Source organism: Equus caballus, chromosome 6, assembly GCF_041296265.1.
Source record: "Equus caballus isolate H_3958 breed thoroughbred chromosome 6, TB-T2T, whole genome shotgun sequence".
Classification (NCBI taxonomy): Eukaryota; Metazoa; Chordata; class Mammalia; order Perissodactyla; family Equidae; genus Equus; species Equus caballus.
This window is the reverse complement of record NC_091689.1, coordinates 49,038,264-49,057,630: the sequence shown is the minus strand read 5'-3', so window position 1 is coordinate 49,057,630 and position 19,367 is coordinate 49,038,264. Positions and strand designations below refer to the sequence as shown.

The 19,367-nt window shown below is 38.0% G+C and overlaps 1 protein-coding gene across 3 annotated transcripts in view; it reads left to right on the top strand.

Moving 5' to 3' along the window:
* LOC100061656 (alpha-2-macroglobulin) overlaps window positions 1-19,367 on the top strand; it is a 71,935-nt gene that overhangs the window by 36,660 nt on the left and 15,908 nt on the right. For all 3 annotated transcript variants that reach the window (XM_014740695.3, XM_070270987.1, XM_014740696.3), the window contains 15 exons: window positions 2,943-3,060; window positions 3,666-3,894; window positions 4,853-4,979; window positions 5,246-5,367; window positions 5,887-5,938; window positions 7,563-7,646; window positions 7,917-8,093; window positions 8,325-8,412; window positions 9,267-9,423; window positions 9,743-9,817; window positions 10,291-10,471; window positions 11,248-11,471; window positions 17,139-17,357; window positions 17,616-17,743; window positions 18,745-18,835. In XM_014740695.3, the coding sequence (XP_014596181.1) occupies window positions 2,943-3,060; window positions 3,666-3,894; window positions 4,853-4,979; window positions 5,246-5,367; window positions 5,887-5,938; window positions 7,563-7,646; window positions 7,917-8,093; window positions 8,325-8,412; window positions 9,267-9,423; window positions 9,743-9,817; window positions 10,291-10,471; window positions 11,248-11,471; window positions 17,139-17,357; window positions 17,616-17,743; window positions 18,745-18,835 (2,072 nt within the window). The remainder of the gene's footprint in view (window positions 1-2,942; window positions 3,061-3,665; window positions 3,895-4,852; window positions 4,980-5,245; window positions 5,368-5,886; window positions 5,939-7,562; window positions 7,647-7,916; window positions 8,094-8,324; window positions 8,413-9,266; window positions 9,424-9,742; window positions 9,818-10,290; window positions 10,472-11,247; window positions 11,472-17,138; window positions 17,358-17,615; window positions 17,744-18,744; window positions 18,836-19,367) is intronic.

The following is a 19,367-nucleotide window of genomic DNA, read 5'->3' as shown; positions in this document are numbered from 1 at the left end:
AATAACAAACTATCAGAAAGAGAAATTAAGAAAACAATCCCATGTACAACTGCATCAAAAAGAATAAAATCCTTAGGAATAAATTTAACCAAGGAGGTGAGAGATCTGTACTCTGAAAACTGCAAGATATTGATGAAAGACTGAAGATATCACAAATAAATGAAGATATACCATGCTCATGGATTAGAAGAATTAATGTTGTTAAATGTCCATACTACCCAAAGCAATCTACAGATCCAATGCAATACCTATCAAAATTCCAATAGCATTTTTCACAGAACTGGAACAAAGAATCCTAAAATTTATATGGGAACACAGGAGATTCTGAATAGCCAAAGCAATCTTCTTTTTTTAATGCTTTTTTGGCAAGGAAGATTGGCCCATAGCTAACATCTGTTGCCAATATTTCTCTTTTTTTTTTGCTCCCCAGAGCCCCAGTATATAGTTGTATATCTTAGTTGTAAGTCATTCTAGCTCTCCTATGTGAGATGCTACCACAGGATGGTCTGATGAGCAGTACTAGGTCCACGCCCAGGACCAAACCAGCGAAGCCGGGGCCACTGAAGAAGAGCACATGAACTTAACCTCTTGACCACAGGGCCGGCCCCAACAAAGCAATCTTGAGAAAGAAGAACAAAACTGGAGGTATTATGCTACCTGATTTCAAACTATACTACAAAATTATAGTAATCAAAACAGTATGGTACTTGCAAAAAAACAGACACATAGATCCATGAAACAGAATAGAGAGCGGAGAAATAAACCTATGCATATATTGTCAATTAATCTATGACAAAGGAGGCAAGAATATACAAGGAGGAAAAGACAGTCTCTTCAATAACAGTGTTAGGAAAACTGGACAGCTACATGCAAAAGAATGAAACTGAACCACTATATTATACCATATACAAAAATTAATTCAAAATAAATTAAAGACTTGAATGTAAGACCTGAAATCATAAAACTCCTAGAAGAAAAATGGGCAGTAAGCTCTTTGACATAGCTCTTAACAATATTTTTTCAGATATGTCTCCTCAGAGAAAGGCAACAAAAGCAAAAATAAACAAATGGGATTACATCAAACTAAAAAGCTTTTGCACAGCAAAGAAAATCATCAAAAAAATGAAAACGCAACCTACTGAATGGAGAAAATATTTGCAAATTATACATCCAATAAGCAGTTAATATTAAAAATATATAAAGAACTGATGCAAGTCAATATCAAAGAAATAAACAATCCAATTAAAAAATGGGCATAGACCTCAATAGATGTTTTTCCAAAGAAGATATACAGACAGCCAACAGGCACATGAAAAGATGCTCAACTAATCACTAACCATCAGGGAAATGCAAATCAAAACCACAATACAATATCACCCCACACATGTCAGAATGGCCTTATCAAAAAGACAACAAATAACAAATGTTGGTGGGAATGTGAAGATAAGAGAACCCTCGTGCACTGTTGGTGGGAATGTCAATTGGTGCAACCACTATGGAAAACAGTATCAAGGTTCCTCAAAAAATTAACAATAGAACTACCATACTATCCAGCAATTCCACTTCTGGGTATTTACCTGAAGAAAACAAAAACACTAATTCCAAAAGATATATGTACCCCTGTGTTCATTGCAGCATTAATTACAATAGCAAGATATGGAAACAAGCTAAGTGTCCATTGATAAGTGAATGAATAAATAAGATGTGATATATATTTGTGCATATACATACATACATACATACACACATACACAATGGAATATTAGCCATAAAAAAGAATGAAATCTTGCCTTTTGCAACAATGTGGATGGACCTAGAGGGTATAATGCTAAGTGAAATAAATCAGACAGAGAAAGACAAATATCATATGATTTCACTTATATGTGGAATCTAAAAAGCAAAACAAACTAACAAACAAAACAAAGCAGAAACAGACTCAGATAGAGAAAACAAATTAGTGGTTGCCAAAGGGGAAGCTGATGGGTGAAATAGGTTAAGGGGATTAAGAGATACAAACTTCCAGTTATAAAATAAATAAGCCATGAGCATATGATATATGGCATAGGAAATATAGTCAATAATATTGTAACAGCTTTATAAGGGGACAGATGGTAACCAGACTTATTGTCATGATCGTTTCGTAATGTTTATAAACATCAAATCACTAAGCTGTGCACCTGAAACTAACATAACATTGTCAATAATATCTCAATAAAAATGTTTTTTAATTTAAAAAAAGAAAGAAAAACATTGGGTTTGATTCTATGGATCTATAGAAAGAAAAATATTGCAAGAATTTCTCTGCTAATAATAGTGTTGGTGTTGTTCAGCTCTGGTCATTTGTTATTCAAATGATTCTTATCACAGCCACGTGGTATGTTGCCTGAAGGGCATTCTTATGGTTCTTGCCTCCTTCTAAGGTGAAAGTTACACCCTCTTTTTGGAAGCCCTCCCCAGCTACCCCAACTCAAAAGATATCCACCATTTTTCCTTTCAGTTCCAGCTTCACTAGGTCATACTTTCCCCTTAGTTTCACCATTTTACTTTTGACATAGATTCTACCCATCCAAAAAATGAGTGACTCAACACATTGTTTCCAGTGCAATTGTTTTAACACTTTAATTTTAGCAAGAAAACTAAATATTTAGCCACATTACAGTCATAGGTCACTTAATGACGGGGATACATTCTGAGAAATGTGTTGTTAGGTGATTTCATCATTGTGTGAACATCACAGAGTGTATTACACAAACTTAGATGGTATAGCCTACTACACACCTAGGCTATATGGTACTAATCTTATGGGACCGCCATCGTATATGTGGTTCATCATTGACCAAAACGTCAGTATGTGCCACATGACTATATTCATACATGTCACATTCTATGGAAATATCTTTCTCAGAACAGTGTATTCTTTTCTTCCATTGCAATATTCATAGTGGCACTTCCTTTTGTGGAATATAATGAGGTGATTGAAAATTTCCGGGTACAGCCATTTACTGAGACTGTGCGAAACTATTTCCCTGAAACCTGGATCTGGGACTTGGTAGTGGTAAAGTGAGTAACTTCCATTTTTGCATTTGCTTTGGATGTGAAAACATGATTTCATTATTTTCAACTATTTTTCTAATTAATTTCTGTCATTTCAAGGCAGGACCAGGCTAATTTATAAAACTCTGGTCTAATTATATTAACTCACTAATTAGAGACATATTTGTATTCCTGGCACTTCCAGAAAATTAACATGGTAACTAATTATAATCTAGCTTTCTCATGTTTAACATCGTTCAAGGACACATTGAACAGCAAACTTGAAGCAATCCTACAGGGAATAAACCATTTTTAGAATTATAATTTATAAAATTGTCAAATGGTATTTTAGAGAGGGAAGTTCAATGACAATTTCAAACCCATAGTCAGATTTCTAATGGTAGTACAGATTTTGAGGTGGTGTAGGGGGCATGACTGTGGTTAGGGAAACAGAACCATTGAAATACCTTTTACTTTTCCATCTTGGGCCCTGATTACAGTGTTAATTTCTATACCTTTTTTTTTTGAGAGGACTCAAAAGTATGACATTGGGTCACACTCATCAGTTACCATCTTGGAAATAACCAATTCACTTGCTTACTTTCTGTTCTTCACATTGCCATCCTCCCCAGCTCATCAGGTGTGGCCGAAGTAGGAGCAACAGTCCCCGATACCATCACTGAGTGGAAGGCAGGGGCCCTCTGCCTGTCCAGTGGTGCTGGACTTGGTCTCTCTCCAACTGCCTCTCTCCAAGCCTTTCAGCCTTTCTTCCTGGAACTCACAATGCCCTACTCTGTGATCCGTGGAGAAGCCTTCACACTCAAGGCCACTGTGTTGAACTACCTTCCCAAATGCATCCGGGTAAGGACCTTACCAAATTAAGCATGAACAAAAGATTGCACTTGGCCCATAACACCTCTTCCAGATCACTGAACTATCCCCTAACTCTGGTTGCATATATTACCGCAACAATAATAATCAGGTTCTAAGTTAGAAGGGACATAACTGGCATTTTTTTTCCCAAAAATATATGACACTGATTGTGAAACTATTGCTTGCAAACTCCAGATCTCAATTTTCTTTCATTTCTAAAGTTTTCAAAAATATTTTATTATAATCTAGGCTGAATGCCTAAAAATGACATAAGAGTCAGTACTGTTCAATCCTTTTACATGGGTTTTCTAAGTCTTCCTCTAAATTCCCATGACACTTTCTTAACCTCTAACTCTCATCACATTTACCCTGTGTAACATAATTCTTCTTTTTGGCATCTTCTATGTCCTGCAACCAAAAACACCTTGAGGACAGGAGCCACTTATATCCTAGAAGTGCCTTATATACATAAAACTTGCAACATGTTTTTAATTGAGTGAATGCATGAGTGTGTGGATTAAAAAAAAAAAAACACAAAGGAAGGAACTCCAACTGGACTACAGCCCCACAGTAAGCTGGGAGAATTCTCATGAGTCCAAACCAGTAGATAAACTTCCTCAGGACAACATGCTGTTGTAGATTTTTCCTATCCTCCATTACTGGCACCAAAAAACTTACTATATAAAAAATAGACAAATACATATATTTATATTGAAAATATTTATAGATATATATATGTTCTATATGAAGTCTATATAATTTTTTAATGTATATAGTAGCAGCTTATGTCATTTTCTCCTCCATACTTTCCAAAAGTGTTCTTCCTAGTGTCTTTTTAACACCAAAATTCACTCCAGGCTCTTTCACTTGCCCCATCACATACCTCAACTTGTTACCCTTCTAAACTCCTATCTCATGTGTTGCTTTGTCCCATGTGGGGCTACAGGTGAGTGTGCAGCTGGAAGCCTCGCTTGACTTTATGGCTATCCCAGTGGAGAAAGACCAAGATTCTTACTGCCTCTGTTCAAATGGGAGGCAAACTGTGTCCTGGCTGGTAACTCCCAAATCACTAGGTGAGTGAAAGTTCTCTGAAGGAACGCTCTCTACTCAAACATAATGAATATATGAAGGTTCCTTAAATTAGGTTCTCGTTTTTGGGCCCCACAAGCAGAAGACTCCAGCTGTTGCTTCTTTTGTACCTGTACTTGCCAGCCCCTTAAATAAGGAGCAAGCTTTTGAAGTGCTCACAAAACATAGGACACCTTGTAGATATTGGGGACTTAAATAGTACCAAGTCCCTGGGACATCTAAGCTCTGATCTATAGGTCCTTTCTTTCAGGGAATGTGAATTTCTCTGTGAGTGCAGAAACACTACAGTCCTCAGAGCTCTGTGGTAATGAAGTGGCCGTGGTTCCTGAAATTGGGAGGAAAGATACAGTTGTCAAACTTCTATTAGTTGAGGTGAGTAAGCCTGACTTGCTTGATAGCCATACTGAGTCCAGGAAACGGTAGTATTATTGACTTTATTATTGATCTTTGGGTAAAAAAGAATTAATAGGATAATACATGAACTCAGCATATTTCACAGCATATGACAAGTCCATGCATTAAAATAAAGTCAGTGTTTTGTTCTGTTTTTCCACTTGCCATTTAGCTATTTTCCCATTAGCTAAAAGTCGGACTAGATATATTTTGTACCTATTTCTTTTCCTTAGTTTGCACCTCTCCCCTCTGTTCCCATGACCCCTCTCTCTTTTTTCCTCTTATCTTTTTTTATTCTTGTTTCTATCACCTAGGCTCCTCAAATATCTCATACTTTTAGGCCTTTACTGCTGTGATAGATATTAGAAATTATCTAACTCAAGCCCATCACTCACAAGTAAGGAAGCTTTAGATCCCCTCTCAAAACTCATATTATTTTTTTTTCCCTTGGATGCTCAGTCCCTTCTCATCTCTGACTTTTCCTTCTTTCCACACAAGCCTGAAGGAATCAAGAAGGAATATGCCTTCAACTCCTTACTCTGTGCTTCAGGTAAGAGTCATTCAAAACAGTGATAAGAAGATAATAGCATTTTAAGTTACAACAAATTTTTTTCACACAAATCGTCTCATTTGATTTTTGCAATATTCCCATGAGAAAGCCAGGACATCAAGTACCTCATGCCCATTAGACAAACAAAGAAACTGAGTGCCATAGGATCAAGGTTCTTAACTGTATTAACGTAGCCATTAACAGCACAACGAGACTCAACTGAGACATACTCGTTCCTCACTTGTAGCTCTTTTCTTTAGAGTACAGGAACCTCTTCATCCAGCACAAGCAGGGCTTCAAAAGGGACCTCAGGAATAGCTAGGAAGAGTCAGAGTCAAAATGTATCAAGCTAATGGGAATAATATACAGAAGATGTGGTGAAGGGACATATATTTCTGATCTTAGAGCTTATGTAAAATCTAAGCTTTTTATGGTAAAAGACATTTCATACATAAACTGTACCAAATCATGAAAATATGGTTGTCATATTATTTTTTCTCTCCTCTTTGTGACATTATTTGTTCTTTTACCACTGTATACATAACAGTGAACTAGCCATTTGATATGATAGGAATTTATCATAAAAGATAAATCTTTCACTGAATGCAAACTTAACAAGGGCAGGAATCTTGTCTATTCTTGTTCATAACTGTATTCCCAGTGTCTAGAACAATAACTAGCACAAAGTGGTTGCTCAGTACACATTTGTTGAAATAATGAATAATTTTGATTAAAGTTTTTCATTATAAAGTAAGTTCATGAACTAAAATCTATTGTGATAAGAAACTTATAGTAGAGGTGAGATAAAGCAAATGATTTCACCAAAAGTGACAAACTAACATCATACTTGCATGTAGTACATTGGAGAAAATTGTTTTATAATTATTGAAAATCATAAAACATTTTTGTGTGAAAGGTAGAGGTATGAAGGGAGTCACTGGAGGTTAATGAGATTTGCTTATCTCTGAAATTTCCAAGAGTAGACTTTGTTGTTCTTGGTGCCGACAAGTCTATTCTGACTCTTAGCGACTCAGTAATAATAAAGGATATATCCTTACTCTGGTAAATTCTGCTTTCATGAGACTTTATCACTACAAACTAATCTACCTACCACCCCTCCCACACACACACTCATATCAAGGACTTCCTTGAAAGTAATATCCTTGAGTAGCTAGGGAAATCTACTGAAATCATAGCAACTGAGAGAAGTACCCTAGAACAGTAAAGAATCATATTTACTTTAAGCATTCAGTTATTCTTACATGTTGGATGTCTACTTATACATAAGCTAAAACTCAAGGCAAAAAAAATGCATTAGCTTCATATGGCTTTAAAACATTTTAAGAAGGCTTCAATAGGAGTAGATAATCATATATCACAGAAAACGCGGAGCTTTCTTTTGGATAGCTGCAGTGCAATGGATAATAAAAGATGATGAGACATAGCTTGGAAAGCCACTCAATACCAGGAAATGTAAATTTGGAATATTAGAATCAAGGACATTTTCTGAGGAAGTAACAAGTCCAAGTTTAACCTGCCTTCCTAAAACCACTGGCCCTGGACTTTTCAGAAAAGCAGACATCATTGATAAATCCTCTTGGGTCTGATTTGTTTGTTTACCTAGATGTCGGAGTATCTGAAAAATTGTCTCTGAAACTCCCATCAAAAGTAGTGGAAGAATCAGCCAGAGCCTCTTTCTCCGTTTTGGGTGAGTCACTTGGCCTCTGAAGAACTTGGTACAACCACCACCCCTCAGCTTTTTTTCAAATATTACTTTTAACTGCATTTTAGCTTTTCAACTTCTTTCTCATATCTCTATTTCTTCCCTCAATTTCTCTTTGGTTTCCAGCAGACCTGACCCTCCATTCTAGTTATAATTCCTTCAAGTCAGCTATCTTTCAGATGTGACTCTAATATGAATGTCTTTAATGATACTAGCCAGTTATAGTAGTTCTGACTTCTCATCTTTCATTTCCAGGTGACATACTAGGTTCTGCCATAAAAAACACTCAAAATCTCCTCCAGATGCCCTATGGCTGTGGAGAACAGAACATGGTCCTCTTTGCTCCTAATATCTATGTACTCAAATATCTGAATGAAACCCATCAGCTGACTCAGGAGATCAAGTCCAAGGCCATTGGTTATCTCAATGCTGGTGAGTAAAAGACAGAAACTTCACTTTGTTATGGTAAATATTCTCTCCACAAATAGGTTTCACATTCACTGGGCAAGAAAAGCAGTGTTATTGGTGGGTCCTGCATGCCCGAGAAACTAGGGCATGTCAGTGACCTCTGGCTTCTCTGGCATCTGCTTGCACATTTGGGAAACTTCTCTTTCTCTGCTGTGTCACTGGTACTTCATGGGCCATCTGAACCTTCTGTTCCAGGTTATCAGAGGCAGCTGAACTACAAACACAGAGATGGCTCCTATAGTGCCTTTGGGGACCAACATGGCAAGAAGAAAGGCAACACGTGGTAAGAAAAGGGTCCCATATGACAGACTTTGTACAAGCATTACACTTCTTATTCCTCATGGAAACTCTACAAATTACATATTATGAACCTCATGTTATAGAGGTAGAAACTTATGCCTAGTATTATTTAGTAAGCATCATCAGGTTGCACAAATAATTAGTGGCAGAAGTGAGACTCATCTCAAAGTTTATCTGCCTTGACTGAGAAATGCCTTTTGGATTCAACACTGTAAACTATTCTTTTTCATGTCTAAGACTCATCATAAGTAAAAAATCTGGCACTTTAAGTTATTTTCCAGCATCCAGAGATGGTAGAAACTGAGACTAGAAAGGCTACAGCCATTCTTCACACTCTAAGACAAAACACACAGGCAAATAAGAGGTAATAAATGAAAAGGAGATTGGTGGAAGGAAGGTGTGGAGGGAGAGTATTTAATTTTTTGAGGCAGAAAACATTGCCAAGAGGTTGATTCATATAGCAGGAGCTGCAAAAGAGACGGTTTTTCTCATCTACAATAGAAAATCCATGAAAGGGAGAAAACCTAGCATGAGCACGCACATGTTTTAGTCAACCACCTGAAAAAGGAAGATGGAGCCTGAATCTGTGAAGCAATGAGAAAGTGAACAAGAAAGTAAGGATCATTTGAAACCACTCGATAGTGAATTGACAGCAGATAGAGCCCAAAGACAGTGAACAGTGTCCTGGAGTAACAAAGAGAGATTCTCCAGCTCTAAGCACTCAGAGCTCCTCATACTGACTCCATGAGTGCTGAGCGGTCCCCACGAAGCCTGTGCATGTAAAGGTGCTACACGAAAACAAGTGGCCTCATCCCCCCACTCTTCTTCCTCCATCAGGCTTACAGCCTTTGTGCTCAAGTCTCTTGCTCAGGCTCGAGCTTTCATCTTCATCGATGAAACACACATTACCCAAGCCCTTACCTGGCTCTCCAACAAGCAGAAGAACGATGGCTGTTTCAAGAGTTCTGGGTCACTGCTCAACAATGCCATTAAGGTGACTGCTTTTGTAAGCTAGTTCTGAGCCTCCTGATCTCACTAATCCATGGCAATTTGTCCAAGGGTGAAGGTACATAAGAAGAAAGCACATGGGAATTCCTGAAGGAAAGGACTGGGGAGTATGAGAGGGCAATAGGGTGGGGAAATAAACCCACATGAGGAAAAAGAAATGAATCTTGGCTGGGAGTAGGGATGGATATAGATGAGAACTTCCAAGGAACCATGCAAGTGAAAGGACTGACCAGGAGGATAGTGGATATCTTCAAAGGGTTTTCTGAAGTAGAAATAATCTCTCTTTCTCTCTCTTATACTTACAGGGTGGAGTAGAAGATGAAGTGACCCTCTCTACTTATATCACCATTGCCCTTCTGGAGATTCCTCTCCCAGTCACTGTAGGCACCACATTATGTCCTCAGTTTCCCAGATTGCTATGAATCCATTGACCTATGGTTATAATAATGCTCCTCTAAAAGCGAAGTGACAGCTTTCCTTCTTCATGATGCTGATGGATTTGACAAAACAATAGGGACTTTAATCAATTCATCAAGGAGGATTCACTTATTCAGTAAAGACCTGGACTATGTGCCAGAGCTCATCCTGAAACACAAGGGCTCTAGCCCTGCCCTTATCAGTTTACATTTTAATTAGAAAGTAATTTTTTTTTAAAAAAAAAGAATGATTTCTATTAGGTTATGTGTTTTTTACCACTATAAAGAATGATTTCTAAAAAGATGGTCAGGAAATGTATAGAGAGATGAATGGATTTGAAAAGCACTGATATCACTTATCCTGTGGTCTTTATATTTATTCCAGGACCTGCTAAGACCCCTTTTCACTCAGTATACCCATTGTTCTCCCTTCACAGCACCCTGTTGTCCACAATGCCCTGTTGTGCCTGGAGTCAGCCTGGAAGACAACACAGGAAGAGGCTCATGGCAGCCATGTCTACACCAAGGCACTGTTGGCCTATGCTTTTGCCTTGGCAGGTGACCAGGACAAGAGGAGAGAGATACTAAAATCACTTGAGGAGGAAGCTATAAAAGAACGTAAGAGCATACATTAAGTTTTCCTCCTCACCCACCTCCACTGGATGGAAAAGGGGAATACTGAATTCCTGAAAATAACCTCCCTTTTGGTCTGCACCACTACAAATGCCAAGGTTTTTATGCAAATCCATGCATTAAGAAATCAATACTCCTTATATACCCAAACCTTCCCTGGAATATTATATTATAGACAGAACAAAACAGATAAAAGTAACATCACAGGAGAATTCGGGTGTTTCAATCTCCGTTTATTTACAAAGACAAATACAACTGACATTTATACTTTTCTGTATGGTACATGGATATGTATCAGAGTAACTAGAAGCTACTAAGAGCCATAGCAAAGAAACTGTCATCCATAATAATAGCTTCCATGTTTTACTATTTCTAACACAACTTTCTGAAATAAATTAGTAGGTTTTTAATTTTTTTCAACAAAGCCAAAACAATGACCAAATCATTTTAGGGTGGGAGCAAAGGAACCAACCAGTAAGGAAGTCATAGCTGCCTTTTCCTCTTCCAACTCTACCAGATCAACATTTGAAGTAGCTCAGTTCAAATCTTATAAATTTCTGTCCCTGATATTTCCCTCAACCACAATAGACAGATCATAGCAAGTTCCGATTTTCACTCCGGAATAATAAATCTAGGGATATGATGATTGAAGTATAAAACTTACTTCAGCTTTTGTTATATTGTATTTATTTCTAGATAGAAACATACAATCATACATTAAATGCCAATATTTTAATTCTTTCTTTATTCTTATCCTTAAGACAATGCAACACATTGGGAACGACCTCAGAAACCCAAGGCATCAGTGGAGCATCTTTATGAGCCCCAAGCTCCCTCTGCTGAGGTGGAGATGACATCCTATGTGCTCCTCGCTTACCTCACAGCCCAACCCACCCCAACTTCAGAGGACCTGACTTCTGCAACACACATTGTGAAGTGGATCACAAAGCAACAGAATTCCCAAGGGGGCTTCTCTTCCACCCAGGTCTGTGGTTCCCCCAGGATTCTTCCCCTTTAGAGTTAGGGTGCAGTGGGGAGACTTCAACAAGAGAGAAATGGGTTGCCTAAAAAATGATGTATGAAAAAAAGGGACTCACCTAAGTCTTTGTTCCCACTGCACCAGGTAGAACCTTCTTTCTCTCCTCTCCTAACAGATTCTCCTAATCTTATTTATAAATATATCCTAAAGGGAAAACTATTTTTCTCTACTCTCAACACTTCTGACAATGACTGCCTGGAGTCAGCAAAGGCCCCACAGGTTAATGGCTCAGTCCCACAAGATTGCCACTCACTTCAGATGCTAGTCTCAAGTCCAGGCCTCCTGACTTCCAACCAACCAGCTAGAAATTGCAGGTTGCCACGACCCCCTCCTTGGGTTTGATAATTTGCTAGAATGGCTCACAGAACTCGGGAAACCACTTTATTTACTAATACCCATTTATTATAAAGGATACAACTCAGGAACAGCCAAATGGACGAGATGCAGAGGGTAAGGTATGTGGGAAGGGATAGAGAGCTTCCATGTCCTCTCTGGGCACACCACCTTCCCAGCCCTTCTTGTCTTCACCAACCTGGGAGCTCTCTGAACCCCTTTGTTTAGGGTTTTTATGTAGTAATGGGTTTTACATAGGCCGACTGATTCAATTATTAGCCACTGGTAATTAACTCAATCCCCAGCCCCTCACCACCCTCCTTCAGGGGATGGGGGTGAGGGAAGGAGGGAGGTTGAGGCTGAAAGTTCCAACACTCTAATCACATGGCTGGTTCCCCTGGCAACCAGCTCCCTCCGAGTCATCTCATTAGCATACAAAAAGACATTCTTATCACTCCAAAGATTCCAAGGGTCTTAGAAGCTCTCATATCAGGAACCAGGTGCAGAGACCAAATCTATATTTCTTACTATGCCACAGATCCCCTTTGAGTTTTCTTAAAAGTAACAGAAACTCATACTTCCTCTCTCCATTCCCTACATTGGAGATCAATCAGGACTACAAGCCATTAACTTTATCATCCAGCCTGTCAAATATTATTTCTGAAAAAATACATCTAAGCTAATACCTTGCAATTTCCATTCTCAGTATTCTGAGTGTACATTGCAGAACTTATCTTCCGAGAAGTTTGGTGAAATGGTAGACACCTCTAAAGGAGAAGTTAAATATAGAGAAATGAAATTTCTGTTACCTGTGCCACCACAGTTTACAATTCACTTCATTCTCTCACTCTTCCCTCTGAAATGGATAATCTTCTTTATAATATTAAAACGCCCTCTGCACATTTTTTTTCTCTTTCTTTCAGTCCTATTGTCTGAGGGACAGTGTCAAGACTCATTTTTAACAAGAAATAAAAAGGAATTCTTTTTTTTTAATATCCAAGATCTTTCTATTTTTTATTTTTAAATTTTTTTACATGATTTTTTTATTGCCATAACATTGATTTATAACATTATATAACTTTCAAGTGTACATCGCAATACATTTTGAATTCTGAGTAGTTTACATTATGTTCACCACCCAAAGACTAATTATAGGGGCCGGCCCCGTGGCAAAGCGGTTAAATTCGCACATTCTGCTTCCGCTGCCCAGGGTTTGCCAGCTTGGATCACAGGTGCAGACCTACGCAGTACTTAGCAATACATGCTTATAAGCCACATATAAAGTGGAGGAAGATGGGAATGGATGTCAGCTGAGGGCTAATCTTCCTCAAAAAAAAAAGGACTAATTATAATCCGTCACCACACGTGTGCCTACTCACCCCTTTCCCCCTTTTTCCTCTCCCTTTCCCCTCTGGCAACCACCAGTCCAGTCTCCATTGCTATGTGTTTGTTTGTCATTGTTTTTATCTTCTACTTATGAGTGAGATCATATGGTATTTGACTTTCTCCCTCTGACTTATTTCACTTAGCATAATACCCTCAAGGTCCATCCATGTTGTCACAAATGGCCGGATTTCATAATTTCTTATGGCTGAGTAGTATTCCATTGTGTATATATACCACATCGTCTTTATCCATTCGTCCCTTGACCTGCATCTAGGTTGCTTCCAAGTCTTGGTTATTGTGGATAATGCTGCGAGAAACAAAGGGGTGCATGTATTTTTATGCATTTGTGTTTTCAAGTTCTTTGGATAAATATCCAGCAGTGGAATGACTGGATCATATGGTAGATCTAGTCTTAATTTTTTGAGTTAACTTTATACTGTTTTCCATAGTGGCTGTACCAGTTTGCACTCCCACCAGCAGTGTACGAGGGTTCCCCTCTCTCCGCATCCTCTCCAACACTTGTTTCCTGTCTTGTTAATTATAGCCATCCTGACGGGAGTGAGGTGATATCTCGTTGTAGTTTTGATTTGCATTTCCCTGAGAGCTGATGATGTTGAGCATCTTTTCATGTGCCTGTTGGCCATCTGTACACCTTCTTTGGAGAAATCTCTGTTCAGATCTTTTGCCTATTTTTTAATTGGGTTGTTGGGTTTTTTGTTGTTGAGACGTATGAGTTCTTTGTATATTTTGGAATATTAACCCCTTATCTGATAGATGATTTGCAAATATATTCTCCCAATTGTTAGGTTGTCTTTTCGTTTTGTTGATGGTTTCCTTTGCTGTGCAGAAGCTTTTTAGTTTGATGTAGTCCCGTTTGCTTATTTTTTCTTTTGCTTCCCTTGCCCAGTCAGACATGGTACTTGAAAATATGCTGCTAAGACCGATGTCAAAGAGCGTGCTGCCTATGTTTTCTTCTAGAAGTTTCATGGTTTCAGGTCTTACATTCAAGTCTTTAAACCATTTTGAGTTAATTTTTGTTCATGGTGTAAGATAATGGTCTACTTTCATTCTTCTCTTTTTTTTTTTTTTTTTTTTTGAGGAAGATTAGCCCTGAGCTAACTACTGCCAATCCTCCTCTTTTTGCTGAGGAAGCCTGGCCCTGAACTAACAACCATGCCCATCTTCCTCTACTTTATACACGGGACACCTACCACAGCATGACTTTTGCCAAGCAGTGCCATGCCCGCACCTGGGATCTGAACCAGCGAACCCCAGGCCGCCAAGAAGCGGAATGTGCGCACTTAACTGCTGCGCCACCAGGCCAGCCCTACTTTCATTCCTTTGCATGTGGCTGTCCAGTTTCCCCAACACCATTTATTGAAGAGACTCTCCTTCCTCCGTTGTATGCTCTTGGCTCCCTTGTTGAATATTAGCTGTCCATAAATGTGTGGGTTTATTCCTAGGCTCTCAAGTCTGTTCTATTGATCTGTGTGTCTGTTTTTGTGCCAGTACCATGCTGTTTTGGTTACTATGGCTTTGTAGTATGTTTTGAAATCAGGGAGTGTGATACCTCCAGCTTTGTTCTTTTTTCTCAGGATTGCTTTGGCTATTTGGAGTCTTTTGTTGTTCCATATAAATTTTAGGACTCCTTGTTCTATTTCTGTGAAAAGTGTTGTTGGAACTTTGATTGGGATTGCATTGAATCTGTAGATTGCTGTAGAAAGTATGGACATTGTAACTATATTAATTTTTCCAATCCAAGAGCATGGAATATCTTTCCATTTCTTTGTGTCTTCTTCAATATCCTTCAACAATGTTTTATAGTTTTCAGTGTATAGATCTTTCACTTCTTTGGTTAAGTTTATTCCTAGGTATTTTATTCTTTTTGTTGCAATTGTAAATGGGATTGTATTCTTAATTTCTCTTTCTGCTACTTCATTCTTAGTGTATAGAAACGCAACTGATTTTTGTATGTTGATTTTATATCCTGCAACTTGACTATATTCATTTATTATTTCTAAAAGTTTTTTAGTGGACTCTTTAGGGTTTTCTATATATAAAATCATGTCTTCTGCAAATACTGACAGTTTCACTTCTTCTTTTCCAATTTGGATCCCTTTTATTTATATTTTTCTTGCCTGATTGTTCTGGCTAGGACTTCCAATACGATGTTAAATAAGAGTAGTGAAAGTGGGCATCCTTGTCTGGTTCCTGTTCTTAGAGGGATACCTTTCAGTTTTTCTCATTGAGTATGATATTAGCTGTGGGTTTGTCATATATGGCCTTTTTTATGTTGAGGTATTTTCCTTCTATACCCCCTTATTCAGAGTTTTTATCATAAATGGATGCTGTATCTTGTCAAATGCCTTCTCTGCATCTATTGATATGATCATGTGGTTTTTATTCTTCATTTTGTTAATGTGATGTATCACATTGATTGATTTGCAGATGTTGAACCATCCCTGCATCCCTGGAATAAATCCCATTTGATCATGGTGGATGATCTTTTTAATGTATTTTTGTACTTGATTTGCTAGTATTTTTTGAGGATTTTTCATCAATGTTCTTCAGTGATATTGGCCTGTAATTTCCTTTTTTTATGTTGTCCTTGTCTGGTTTTGGTATCAGGATAATGTTGGCTTTGTAGAATGAGTTAGGAAGCCTCCCCTCCTCTTCAATTTTTTGGAAAAGTTTGAGAAGGATAAGTATTAAGTTTTCCTTGAATGTTTGGTAGAATTCCCAGGGAAGCCATCTGGTCCTAGACTTTTATTTTTGGGGAGGTTTTTGATTACTGTTTTGATCTCCTTACTGGTAATTGGTCTATTCAAATTCTCTACTTCTTCTTGGTCCAGTTTTGGAAGGTTGTATGATTCTAAGAATTTTCCATTTCTTCTGGATTATCCAATTTGTTGGCACTTAGCTTTTGTAATATTCTCTTATAATCTTTTGTATTTCTGAGGTGTCCATTGTAATTTCTCCTCTTTCATTTCTGATTTTATTTATTTGAGTCTTCTCTCTTTTTTTTCTTGGTGAGTCTAGCTAAAGGTTTGTCAATTTTGTTTATCTTCTCAAAGAACCAGCTCTTAGTTTCATTGATTTTTTCTATTTTTTTAAAAAGGAATTCTTAAAGGAGAGATCCTATGAGGCATAAAGTACATTCCCATAAAATGGTACTAATACAGCAAGTGATAAACCATGGGGAAGACTAGCATTATAAAGTTTTTCCTTTTATTTGATCAGAGTGCAGATGAGAGACTAATACATACTTATTGATCGCCCTGGTATCTCTCAAAGGCACATCAAAAGTAGCAGTTTAGAGGCTGGCCCCATGGCCAAGTGGTTAAGTTTGTGCTCAGTTTTGGCAGCCCAGGGTTTCACTGGTTCAGATCCTGGGTGCAGACATGGTACCACTTATTAGGCCATGCTGAGGCAGTGTCCCACATGCCACAACTACAAGGACCCGCAACTAAAATATACAACTATGTACTGGGGGGATTTGAGGAGAAAGTAAAGCAGAAAAAAAGAAAGTAGCAGTTTAGTGATGAGAAAGAGCAAGACTAGTTTTGTGGGAAGATAGGAGGTGTCATTGTGGGTTAAAAGGCAGAGGAAGAGGAATAGCAAATACAAATGAGATGAGCCTCATTCATATATACATTTCTCACTTGCTGTGGGAGAACTTGCTTGCTCTAAAGCGAGATGTATAGGGAAATGATGTGAACATTTTGACTCTGAGATATATCAAAGATTGAAGTCAGACTTGGAATTAAGACTCCACAGTTCAAATAATGAGGGAGAAAACTCCACGGCACCTTTGGAGTAGTAAAAATGAACTTCGGGAAGAGTCCAAGCCCCCAAAAGTTGACCTCTCCTGGATTTCTCATGCATCTCTTCCAGGACACAGTGGTGGCCCTCCATGCTTTGTCCATATATGGAGCAGCCACTTTTGCCGGAACTGGGGAAGCTGCTTTGGTGACCATCCAGTCTTCAGGGACATTTTCCACAAAATTCCAAGTAGAGAACACCAACCGCCTGTTACTACAGCAGGTCTCGCTACCAGACATTCCCGGGGAGTATAGCATAAATGTGTCAGGGGAAGGATGTGTGTATATTCAGGTAAGACTCTATTTGTTCCTATGACTAACAGCAGAGCATTGTCTGATGTAGCAACAGAAGGTGAGAGGATGGCGCAAAAAGACCGGGCAGGAGTCCACTGTGCTGTGCACAGGGTCACTAGGAGTCGGAATTGACTCCAGGGCACTAACAATTTATTCCTACCTGGGCAATAAAAGGACAAATCAGGAGAAATGAAATGGTGACAGATTGAAGGATCCTGTGGACCAGGAAACTGTTTCTGTTCATAACGTCCTACAGGCGGCTCTGAAATACAATGTTTTCCTGGAGAAGAAGGAATCTGCATTCGCTCTACAAGTACAGACAATACCCCAAATTTGTGACGGACTCAAAGTCCACACAAGCTTCCAAGTCTCACTAGAAGTCAGGTAAGACTGTCTGTCTCTATTATTTGGTTCTGAAAATATTAGCTACCTAGAACTCTTCAGTAAATAGACTCAAGGAATCCTAAAGTAACCCTCTTCATTAAGTTTTTGCTTTGTAGATGAAAAAAATTAGTGTCTTCACCAGTGTAGTCCATGAAGAACTTGAAGAGTTATGAGCTTGATTTGTCTGCCGCCAGGATTCTTTTATTACCCACCACCATTGTTGAAGAATAAATCATTTCTTTCAATTATACTTTAACATGGGCTCAATCTTCCTTCTCTCTAAAAGAAAGTCCTCCTAATCTTGTAAATTTTCATTTTTCTAGAGAAAAAGCATTCGCAATTCAATAATAGTCTTCAAAAGCTTTACTTGGAATAGAATCAGTGACTCTAGTTATAACTACAAAATCGAATGGATCTCAGATGAAAAGAGAAAGTAATATTCACAATCTGATCCATCATCAATAGACAAATAAACATATTTCATAAAAGCAAGATGTGTTAATTAAGCAAAGATATATACAAGTAGCTACAAGGAATATAAATAGCAGGCACAACTCTTATCTAACGGAATCTTATAATCTAGTTGTGAAGATAATCTCCAAATGGAAAAAAAAGATAATCACTAATCTGAAATACATAAATTAAAAAGAAGTGTCATATACCAGCGATTCTAAAATCTGGTTATTGTCCTTTATAGAATTTGTTTAAAAATGCCTATTTCCAGGTCCCACCCTCAAAGATTTAATTCATTATTTCTGGAGCTGTGCTCAGGCCTCTATGTTTCTAACAAGCTCTGTAGGTGATTCTGTTACATAGTCAGTTTTCAGAACCATTCACATTTACTAGAAAGGCAATATGTTTCCAGGGATGGAAAGGTCACTGAGGAAAAAGACAGTAGTTAGGAAAGCTACTTAAAGACGCCAGGTCTTGTGCTAGACCTTAACGGAGGGCAGGACTCAAAAGACAGCAGGGCCTATTTCTTCTCTTTTTTGTGTCCATAGCTACACAGGGAGCCGTCCAGTCTCCAACATGGTGATTGCTGATGTAAAGATGATATCTGGTTTCATTCCTCTAAAACCAACAGTGAAAATGGTAAGTAGATGCTAGGTATTTGAATTTTCTGTATCCCTAGTTTAAAAGCATATCAATAGCATCCTAATAATGTCAACTGTATCAAAGTAACATTGGTCCTAATCTAAGGAATCAAATTTATTTGGTACCAGATACATATTTAGCATCGTGCTAGTGCCAACACAAGAAATATAACAAAGATGTCTACATTCTAGTTAAGAACACTTAAAAATAGGCAAATGAAACTGTGAAATAACATTTTAGAGCAAGATATAATTAAATACCAAAATTATTGGTATAGTCTTTAAATACTGTGGGAATTCAGAGAAAGCTGAGATCATTGTTAGTTAGGGTGGAAAAAGACACCATCACAGATAATCTCAGATGAAGAGCTATCCAACTTGAGGATTCTTCTCCCTTACCTTCAAACAAAAGCCAAGGACATTTATTATAGTCACATGAATATTCTATCTTGCATCTAACATATTGGTATTCACAATTTTCTGTGTATGTTCCCACTTTATTAAACAAGTATCTTTAAACTCATTTAAAG